The following is an 11,384-nucleotide window of genomic DNA, read 5'->3' on the forward strand; positions in this document are numbered from 1 at the left end:
TTCATAAAGCCTCTAATCTATGCAGGAACATTCATGAACATTCATTTCTGACATTAGCATCACCACACCATATATGCACAAAACAGTGCTACTAATTAACATGTTTAGGTCTTGCAGTGCTAAATTGCAAAGGACTTAAACAGTAGGTTATGCTATTCTGATTAAATCAACTAGGCTAGATGGCACTGTTCAAATTCTTGCCAAACTTGCCAGTTTCTCTTGCCAACTTGCCAAATTCTCTTCAGCATGTTTTAGCTGATTATTGCAAGACCACATGGACAATTCCATAATTTGTCTCCAGTGGCCCCATGTTGTTTGCTTGGGCCAATAATTGAGGGTTTGCCTCTTCTTATGTCTGCTGATAGGCCACAAATTTTGATGGTGTTACGTGAAATCCATTCGCATATGCCCTTTTGTGATAAACCACGCCCACTGCCACACCCCCTTTGGCATGACAAGTTAATCAGTTATTCAATGCCGCATGAACAATCTTTCCACAAACGTTTGTGCAAATCCATTGATAACTTTTTGAGATGTCCTGCTAACAGACAAACAGACTGAATGGGGCGAAAACTTAACCCCCGTCCAACTCCGTCGGCGGAGGTAATAAGAATCAGACACAGAAACAGATATGGCACTCTGACTCCCAGCCACGGAAAGAGGCTGTGTAGTCTGACGGAAGAAAGGAGTGAAATATCTTGCCTCGTGTGGATGTTTTAGACCAATCGTCTTGACGTCATGTCAGTTTCCTGGTACGTAAACCCATGGTAGCGCGGTCTTCTAATAAGAAATTATTTCAACAAGGTAAGGAAACGGGGGCATATCGGGCGTTTATTATTATTTATTAAATTCAGGTTCACAGATGTGTAGTGAAAATAAAATGTGTCCATCGGACGTTTCCGCCGTGATCTCTCTCTGTTATTTATTTTAAAACAACACGCAAGTCAAACCTTTATTTTAAAACAACACGCAAGTCAAACCACGCCCACTAGATGGCAGTGGCTACTTCCTGTAACGGAGAAACGCGCTAAAACGATATTCCGGTTTACATGCGAGGAGAGCAGCATGGCATCCGACAGCACAATGTCCAACGGACGGGAGACCGTTTCCCTGAACGGAGAGCCGGTGGTGAAGCGACCACGGGAGAGCGTGCAGGAGTCTCTCCGTGTCCCGAAGGAGCCCCAGAATAAAGTGACCGTGGTGCTGGGCGCGCAGTGGGGGGACGAGGGGAAGGGGAAAGTGGTCGACTTGCTCGCAATGGACGCGGATATCGTATGCAGGTGCCAGGTACATTGTCGACTAACAGTCAATATGCAAAGTAGCTAGCCTGTTATTCTACTGTTGTGACTAAATGACGGTTGATTTTAACGAGGGAGTCTCGTGAAAGTCTGACCGTTAAATATTCATGACCTGGCTGCGACGTCAACAACCTTGTCTGTCCTCCCGGATATAAAATGGCTAGTGCTAGCAAGACTTGCTACTCGTGGGTTTTGATATTGTGTGTGCTGAATCTAGCAGATGACCTCCAGATACTGATGCCCTTTTCTAGTGTTGTTTTTTTTTTTTTTTTTTTTTAACAATAACCTACAAGGCGCCAACCGCCCCGTGTCGGCCAGCTGTTCCGCTTCCTGTCCACGAGACAACCCGTTGACATTTAGCTGAAATGTTGTTTTTTTTGTCTCGTGCTGTAACTTTTAACTAGAAGCAGCGTTACCGTTAACTGATGAAACTGCTGCTTTAACTTGATCCTCTCTGGACACATTTCTACACCGGCTGAGCTGTTGTCATCTAAATGTTTACAAAAGTAATAGTAGAGACTAGGCAGGTCAGCTGGGTGGCTCCCAGCTGATATTGTTACTGTCTGTTTTTATGGTCCAAATACTTGTTATCGACGTTTTCTGTACAATACCTTTAATGTACATACCGTGAGAAATGTCTTGGTAAATGTCTGTACAGAAACCAGCAATAAATTACACAGCAGAAGTGTGTTTTGTGCGCATGAATCTTCATTTCTTTTCTATGGGTGATTTGATGGGGATCCTGCTGGAGTGCCCATGGTGTGCACATTGCATATTATTTACCATATCGTTTACTTGCCTTCAGTGTTGTCACTAGTCATAAAATTGCCGTCTAGTAACCTGAATGTGTGCATTTATTCCAGGGAGGCAACAACGCAGGTCATACGGTGGTTGTGGACAAGGTGGAGTACGACTTCCACCTGCTGCCAAGTGGAGTGCTCAACAAGAAGGCCGTCTCCTTCATTGGTACGTTAAGATCCCTGTGGTACTTTTGTACAGTCATTTTTAAAGAAACCCTCAGCCGCTATAGGAAATTGCTGCACACACAGAATGACTAATTTGTCGAGCTTTCAGCCCTACATGACCTTCATCAGGATGTGCAAAGTCTTTTCTAATTTAGGAAGTGATCTCTTTTTGTAGTTTTTTGTAAAGATTATATACACATAGAGACAAACCGCATATAATACATACAGGAAGCATACATATTTACACATAGGGACAGTTACATGTACAAACATCGGGCATAAATCATCATCAAGTGTATGTACCCAGTACCTAAAAATCTCTGTTATAACATGTGTCTCATATTGAAATCCTCATTTAAGCCTAAAGCATATAAAGAGCCTAGTGCAGGGGTACTCCAACTTTATTACAGGTCCACTTATGAATTTTGAGTTCAATGGTCCGGAACAATGCCAGTAAAACGTACCAACATAAATCAACGTCCATAACTTGTCCATAAGATAACTTACACATAACTTAAAGTACACACATTCAGTAGTACAGTATGGTGGCTTGAATCAGTGGGAGAAATGGCTGTTTGCCTGTAACCAATGCCTTGAACCTGGGCACAACAGGTGTGATTGCCAGGCAGAGGCACTGACCCAAGTGTTCAATGGTCAAACTGCTGCGGTAGGAGTTTTTCACAATGTTCAATGGGGAAACCCAGACTCTCATCGATATGTGGAATAGCAATAATGTTTGCAGGTCCCGGGCCTCTGACTGACTGTGACAATTCGTTGTCAATGACATTACGCTTCGTGTGATTGGACCAGAGTGAACGCATCCACCGAGGCACACACAAACACACACACAAGCGGCTCCGTGAAAGTAAAAATCAAGGATTGTAACTTGCGCTCTGCAATGCGTGTCACACATGCACTCGCGCACACAAGTAAATACATGCACGTTGAATCACACAACACGTTGGACAAAAGAAAATATATTCCTACATTAACTAACGTTACATTAACTTATGTTTAATGTGACACAAGGTCTGGTCCGGATTGATTTGTAGTTCGGTCTGGATCCGGACTTTGGTCCGGAGATTGAGAAGCCTTGGCCTAGTGTGTGTATCCAGAACAGCTCCCTCTGACATAACATTTTATCAGTATCTCCTCCTCTTGTTAGCTCAATTTTTTCAATGCCCTGAAAACGAGGAAACATTATGGGATCATTCATAAAGTGATGGGCAAGTTGATCGTTGGTGTCATTTAAATAAACCCTTCTGGTTTCCTTTTGCTACTCATAAGAAATCTCTTTCTATATATATATTTTTTTTTTTTTTTTTTTTTTACTGTTCTGCTGGTGCAATGACCAGTTTCTCCATGAGGATCATTTAAGTTTTATCTCGTCTTTCATCACAGGCAATGGGGTTGTGATTCACTTACCTGGTCTCTTTGAGGAGGCTGAAAAGAACCTGCAGAAAGGCAAAGGTAGGGTAAACGTTTACTAATTAGGAAACCTGCAGTGGATATAGTGGGGTGTAGTAATGTGAATGAAGTGGAATAAAAAGTTTCTCACAGCACAAATACTTGACATGTGATTTGTGGTATTTTGTGTAGGATTACAAGGATGGGAGGAGAGATTAAAGATTTCTGATCGCGCTCACATTGGTAAGTCAGCATTTCTATGTTTTTGGAAGTCTTTCTATGAAATTAAATGGCTTGTTTTTTTTATTGACGTTCCCATCAATCTGCTTCTAGTGTTCAACTTCCACCAAGCTGTGGACGGGATCCAGGAACAGCAAAGGCAGCAACAGGAAGGGAAAAAGTGAGTCTATTCAAATTAATTTAAATCCCTCATCGGATCTTTACTTAGGTAAATTGTGTAGTGCCATGTGTAATAGAACGCTGTACTCTAGTGCTGATGAGTGTTCTTCCTTGTGTTTTTTGTTTCTGCTCAAGTCTGGGGACGACTAAGAAGGGAATCGGTCCTGCCTACTCCTCCAAAGCTGCTCGAAATGGTTTGCGAGTCTGTGACCTTGTCTCTGATTTCAAGGTTTTTGAGGATAAGTGAGTGTTTTTTTCTTGTCTTCATTTTCATATTCTCATATTCTCTTCATATTTTCATCGTTGTGCAGAACCTGACATATCATCAGGAAGTCCAAGTGACAGAAACAGCATCATGGACTGTTGACATATTCCCCAGATCAATTCATACCTCAGTTCAGCATTTCAAGTCACCATGCCAAGTTAAAACATTTCAAACTTGAACAGGTTTAATATTGTATGGACATGCAGAAAGTAAAGGTTTTCAGTCATGGCAACTTTAGGAGTGATGAGAGAATCCTTTCATAGTGTGTGTAAAACATTTAAATGTTTGTTGTGGCATTACTGTGATTAACTACAAGGTACAGTTGCTATAGTATTTCCATATTTGCTTTGATTTGCCTTAAATGTGGTAATTGAACTGCTCAAAATACAGGTCCTTAGATTTACATTTGATTTACAAAGATTTACAACATTTCTGAACAATTGTTTGATAGGCCACACACAGTATTAACTAATGCTTGGTCTAAGAGTGTGTGGACCAAATTGAATGACATTTGATGATTAGAAACCGCAAGTTTTAGCTTTATTGTGCAGGATAAACATAACCCCCGAGGATTAGGGTTGGGTGATATCAGATTTTTCATATCAAGATATCGTCTCCATATTTTACCAGGATATATCAGTTTTTCATAGTGGGCCATATTACCATATTTTTATTGTTGCTGTTGCCAAATGCCACTTCTTCTCCTGCCAGCAGATGGCAGCACCCCACTGTGGTTTACATTCAAAAACTGCTGGTGAAAGCATAATATTCTTTCATGCCTGACTGTCCTATATTGTTGTGAATTATGGGAGAATTATTAATTCTTGGGTAGAACAAGATCTTTGACATACAGACAAACAGAAATGAGGATCTCAGAATTTGGTCTTTAATATGTGAAATGGAAATGGGTTGAGCAAGTCTAAAATGCCCAAGTATAACTGGGCTCCTGCTGAGTCCTCTCATGACTGGAGCTAACAGCCGAGTCTAACAAGCCTAAAGGCTGCGGCGCCTCCAGGTTTCTAGCCAAATACAGCCATGTGAGTTTGTCTGGCTGTATGGAAATTGGTTATAAGAAAAATGGTCTGCACACCATGACTTTACAATTTAACATATCTTATTTCATGCAAACGCTGTATATATAGAAATTGTGCCATTCCCCGTACTGAACACTTTCTCAGAAGCAGCGTTTGTATTGTATTTTTGTGCGACATTTGGACATCAGTGTAAAGCACTCTGCGTTTGATCATATTTCTATAATTTGTTGCACACAACTTGGTCAAATCGGATGGCTTTTATGTTTTAATCCAACTTGAACCTAAAGAACTGCTAAACAGATACAGGAGCATTTCTCACTGGTACTAATCATCTTTTTCTTTTCTGTCACCTTCCCCTTAGTTAGTTGTCATGCTAAAATTGAACACAAAATTATACATTTTGTCCATTTTCCATTCTGGACCTAATTAAATATTGGTATTATTGTTGTATCTATGTTATTGATATAGGCTAGATGGTACACTGTAAACGACTTCTTTTGTTGTAAAGCATTATATCAAACATCTGCTTGCAGCCGATGCAACCCTTCTGTTTACTGTCGGACTCTTAACGCCCTGTTCTTCCTCTTTTCTGCAGGTTCCGTGTGTTGGCGGAGCATTTCCTGACGATGTATCCCAACCTTAATGTCGACATTGACAGTGAGCTGCAGCAGTTGAAGGTGAAGACAACTCAGCATGGCATTTCTTAATGTTTTTGGAGAGTCTCTGTGTCGTCTGTCTCACTTGCAACTTGGACTACATGTGGGAGCAGCTAATGATAAATGACAAGTTACTTGGGCCGAGGTGATTTTGTCAATATTTGTGTGACTGTATGGTATTTTATACTGTGCGATATTCAATGCTCCCATTATTTTGGTTATTACATTTTTTTCATGCAGAATTAGAGTTGTAGAATTCAAATGTGGCAGCTGGAGATGATCCACATTTCACATTTACCTAAGGTGTTGTTGTGTGTCTGTTTTCCCAGGAATATGCAGAAAGATTGCGTCCTCTGGTGACTGACGGTGTGTACTTCATGCACAAAGCTCTTACCGGCCCCAATAAGAAGATTCTGGTTGAGGGAGCCAACGCTGCCCTCCTGGATATTGACTTTGGTGAGCAAGGATGGGCATGTTGGTGTGATGGGCTACTTTGTGGGATTAACTTTGAAGAGAGATGGATATTTGCCAAATGAAGTTAACAGATGTTCCTTTATTTAGGGACGTACCCCTTCGTGACGTCGTCAAACTGCACGGTTGGAGGGGTTTGCACGGGTCTTGGCGTGCCTCCTTCATACGTCGGCAGGGTTTATGGCGTCGTCAAAGCTTACACCACCCGGGTGGGCGTTGGCGCTTTCCCAACAGAGCAGAACAATGTGAGTGATGATGAGTCTGCACATTTACACTTGGTTGGTTTTTATGTCGTCTTGATGGCATGTGTGTGTAGACACCTTCTTGTAACACAATAACTCAAGAGCAATACATGGTAGAAACGTCATACTTGCACCACAGGTTCCCCCTCTAGTGTAGATGAGGTAAATGGAGCACCTTGCTGCATAAATGTGCATATTAATGAGAAACATATACGTATATATTTTTTAACTACAATACTATAACTTCTTAATGCTCTAAGATGCAGAATTTACATACCCATGTGTCATGTGAAGACATATGTTGATATAGAAATAATTGCCAATTAATGCATTCATTAGCTTAATATTTAAGTGAAACGATGGAACAGTTTTCCATTTTCACATTATTGTTACATCGTGTAGAGAAACACGGACATCTTATCACTTTCATATTAGGTTTATTAGTGTATTCATCAATGAAACCATCTAACTGATCATACTGGTTGGCCTACATCAAGCCTCAGAGGAGGACCGGCACCTGCTGAGCTCATGAACAAATGAGTCAGAAGTTACAAGGCACAGAATGTCATTTCAGGGCGTCACTTCGCTCTGTAGCCCTTTACTGTCTGCTGTGATATCATCAGTCTTGAGGTTAAAGAAGCAGACCTGTGGTCAGTTCAAATCCCCAGATTGGCTGGGGAAAATCTGTTGGGGAGAAAGTGAAAGACTAATGCTGTTCCTTCTCTCAACAACTATCAGTGATGTGCACTTTAGCAAGGCACTTAACCCCCAACTGCTCCAGTTCAGCTGCCCGGTGGCCTCCAGTAGAGGACTGTGGTTGTACTGGGCAGCTCCCATATGAGACTGTGTGTAACTGTATGGACCAAGGCGTTGCTGGGAAAGGGCATGTGTGCTCAGTTGTCCTTCCATGGATAAATAAAGGTTATAAAACAGGCAGAATGAACAACTGGAAAATTATGTCAAACAGTGCATCCCTCATAAATGGAAGCCCCAATATCTGTAAAAGTGAATATGTGATAACCTGGGTCCTTTTTTATTGTAAAATACAATATTTGTAAGTACTGGGTCTAAACACCACCTCTACAAAGATTATGTTGATTACTGCTTGTTCTTGAGCATTTAACGCAGTTTCAAAACTCAGTGTAACTGTTTAATATTATATTTGTTTATATATGTTTATGTATATTGGCTGTTTGCTGTGTTTTAGGAACTTGGGGCGCTGTTGCAGTCCAGAGGGAGGGAGGTTGGTGTGACTACCGGCCGAAAGAGGCGCTGTGGTTGGCTGGACCTGATTTTGGTCAGATACGCCCACATGGTCAACGGCTTCTCTGCGTAAGGATCCATCACACCATTTCTGAATATTATCCTCACCTTCTGATGTAATTACTCTTGTCTGGAGTTTTAGCTTAGATTAGAAATGTGCTCCATCATGCGCTCTCACTATGCCTTCCCCTCGAATTTGACCCCCTGTGATTCCCCTTTTGCAGAATTGCTTTGACGAAGCTGGACATCCTGGACACGCTACCTGAGATCAAAGTGGGTGTGGCCTACACAGTCGATGACAAGCCTCTACCCAGTTTCCCAGGTAGGTTATTCACTGTTTGACAAAATACTTTAGAGATTTGCTCTTTGTCCCCCACAGTGTCGGTCCATCAGTCACGCACAGTATAAAAACGTGACGATACAGAATGGGGACGTGTTTTTTCGGGGGACCGATTTTTAAGAAGTTGGTTACTGAATTTCAGGTGCTGATGAATATTATAGAAAAATTATGTACTGGATCTTTACAGTCAACTCAAGAATTCAGAAACTGTAGCACACCTGACAAACAAATCACTGCTATAGCAAATGAGAAAAATAAAGTATTGGTTAAAAGTTTGATGACCGTATGTCCTCAGGTAAGGTGTTCCAAAGTCAAGGGATTGCATTCACAACTGTGAATGTCCTTTTGCCTTGAAATCTAATTAAAAGTTGATGGCAAATACTTCCATACTACTTTCATAACTGTCCATCCATCAAAGTTTGAATGACACAAAAACATAATTTACTCTAGTTTCTTGTACAGGAAGAGCATCTGCTCAAAAGTAGTATTATTTTCAGAGCTAATGCTCAGATTTTGGCAAAGGTTGAATGAAAATGGCTCTAATGCCTCCTAAGGTCTTGTTTTACTTTCGTCAGCTTTTAAAAGCAGGAAATGCAACATCTTCGGTTTTTGAAAATCTGTTTTGCAGCAAATTTGATGATACAATTATCTTCTGTATTACTCTGCTTGTAGTTCCAAATGGAGCAAATTGAATTGTTAAGTTTATGAGCAGAGGATTAAAAAAGCAACAGTATTTATTCCTGCATAATATGACACGATGCAGCTGCGCTCTACCAGCATGTTTACCTTGATTTGCTCCATATGTTTATCTCGATTTTTGTGCTGAATGTATTGTATGTTTATAGAAGTGGCTGTTTTGGGCATTTCTTGCTCCAAATTTTGTTTGATGGTGCTGCGGCCCGTCAGAAGCTGACAGCATGACACTTCAAAGGTTCAAATCACTTTCAAGAGGCACTTGGGTGCATCACATCTGATCAGGTTCTCGGGAGTGGCTTATTAATATAGTGTCTTATTTGCATCCAGCCCTTCAAAGCCAGTCAAGGACTGTTCTGTTTCTCCAGCATGTCTTCGACTGGCTGGAGCGCTGTCATGTTCCTGGAAGGAAATAATTAATCAGTTATTTATTAATCTGCTTCTGTTCTAGCTAATATGGATGTGTTGACGCGGGTGTCGGTGAAGTATGAGACGTTTCCCGGCTGGTGCTGCGGCACCGAGGGAGTGCGAAGCTTCGAGCAGCTTCCCTCCCAGGCACAAAATTACATTCGCTTCATTGAGGACTTCTTGCAAGTGCCAGGTTAGTAAAGAGACACAGTGCTTGGTTCATTAAGGGAGAGACTGCAGCTAAACTGTTCTTCAGTTTGAGGAACCTTCATCGTGTTTTGTCCTTTTTGTCTTTTCAGTGAAATGGATTGGAGTCGGCAAATCCAGAGAGAGCATGATCAAGCTGTTTTGATCTGTTGTCATTTCCGGAACTGATGTTTCTTGCAAAGGCGACGACAGCTCAGACGGGAATTTCATGTTGTGAGGGGATAACCCGATGAGTTTAAAATGCAAACTCTATCCTAAAGAAAATACATCACCAGCAAAGTAATTTGTGATTTTTTTTAGTTGCTGCTTATGCTTCACATTTAAAGTAATTCTTCATAGATGTAATTTATGCTGCATTCCACAAAATGTTTCCTATATTTATTAGGGTGTTAATTTTTAATAGCTGGTGCAAATGGATTGATCACTCTTTAATTCCACAGTAAAGCATGATCAATTTTTATTTTGTTTCATTTGAAGCTTAATAACCTGATATCACTTCACCGTATAGCTATTTTTTTACATAATCTTTTGAAGAGCCAATGTTGAACAGATGTAGAAGCCTTGGGATGAAGAGGCAAGTCATGAGGTGGAAGAGATTATTTGCAGCCTTTGTTATGAGAAGGGATAATGTGTGAAAGCTTTCATCATAAGATCAATAAGATTGAACTTTTTTTATTGGACAATTTTAAAACGTGATAAAATGCGTCTCAGTTATCAGTGTCAACACATAAAAGTCGAAGACCTTTCCATTGTGGGCTTTGGTGTTAACATAGACAGCACTGATTATTAGTAATATTGATAAAACTCCCTAAAATAGACAAATCACAACACTAAGTTAAATGGTATTTCACTTACTGTTTTCCTCACAATACTTACAGACTTTCCAGTTGCACACAAAGATGTTGGCTGGTATTTTTACCTTTTGGAAATCAGTGGGCCTCAATGTGCCAAAGCTTCAAATACATCTCAGTATGTTTCCTATCACATTCCATTCATTTTGTCAGAGAAGTGAATAACTCTTACTCGACCTGCTATATCAATAAAAGAAAATTGTAAACTTTAGTGTGTGTTTTGTTGTTTTTAGTCATAGTTGTGTTTACCTCTGTGGCTTTATAGGAAATGGATTCCAAGTAATGGGTTTTACAATAAATTATAACTTATATTTGAAAAAAATCGCTAAAATGACTACAAATGTTTTGAGAATGTAAATTAATATTTGTTGGATTACTTAAAGAAAACAAAGTTTATATTTTCATTTTAAATATATAGATGTAAACATTATTTAGTAATGTGTAAATTGGAAATTGTCCATGTCATAGATCTTGGAAGATAAGTAATCCAACACTTAATGTAATGAAATTACTTTAATAAATTCAAATAAAGCTGCAGATTATGTTACTGATTAATTATGTAGCAGGTAATCTGTGACATTGTTTTGAAAGTATCCTTTACTTAGAAGATTATAATCAATGAAGTCATTTTCAGTATACAGTCAAAAGTTCTTGAAGTGCACATCGCCCCTCTACATCTTATTCATGTGCTTTTCTCAGCCAAATTGTATTTCAGTTTTTGAGAATTATGCTGTGGATTTGGCTCTAAATTATACTAGTGCAGTATGGAGTACATCAATAGCTAAAATAAAAAATACAAATATGGTTTGTGTTGTCAATCCAGCTTTACATTGTTATGCTCCTGATACAGAATTTGGATGACTTCAGCAGTTGTTTCTCCCTTTT

General features: G+C 40.0%; 1 protein-coding gene across 2 annotated transcripts; it reads left to right on the forward strand.

The window, feature by feature from the left end:
• The first annotated feature begins 1,032 nt into the window (after window positions 1-1,032).
• On the forward strand, window positions 1,033-10,708 carry adssl (adenylosuccinate synthase, like). 2 transcript variants are annotated; one of them, XM_071540828.1, is made up of 13 exons: window positions 1,033-1,287; window positions 2,162-2,264; window positions 3,665-3,733; window positions 3,863-3,913; window positions 4,004-4,070; window positions 4,205-4,312; window positions 5,964-6,045; window positions 6,354-6,480; window positions 6,586-6,740; window positions 7,945-8,069; window positions 8,225-8,322; window positions 9,485-9,634; window positions 9,741-10,708. In XM_071540828.1, exons 1-13 carry the CDS (start codon window positions 1,066-1,068, stop codon window positions 9,791-9,793), a joined length of 1,410 nt encoding a protein of 469 aa, XP_071396929.1. In that variant the 5' UTR covers window positions 1,033-1,065; the 3' UTR covers window positions 9,794-10,708. The 2 variants fall into 2 exon arrangements, with proteins under 2 accessions (XP_071396929.1, XP_071396930.1); XM_071540829.1 differs by having other exon boundaries at window positions 3,665-3,727.
• The last annotated feature ends 676 nt before the right edge of the window (window positions 10,709-11,384 follow it).

The sequence above is a fragment of the Centroberyx affinis genome, unplaced genomic scaffold (assembly GCF_046629955.1).
Source record: "Centroberyx affinis isolate AG114_WGS23_722 - 3 ecotype Tasmania unplaced genomic scaffold, CSIRO-AGI_Caff_v1 ptg003729l_1, whole genome shotgun sequence".
In the NCBI taxonomy this organism is placed as follows: domain Eukaryota; kingdom Metazoa; phylum Chordata; class Actinopteri; order Beryciformes; family Berycidae; genus Centroberyx; species Centroberyx affinis.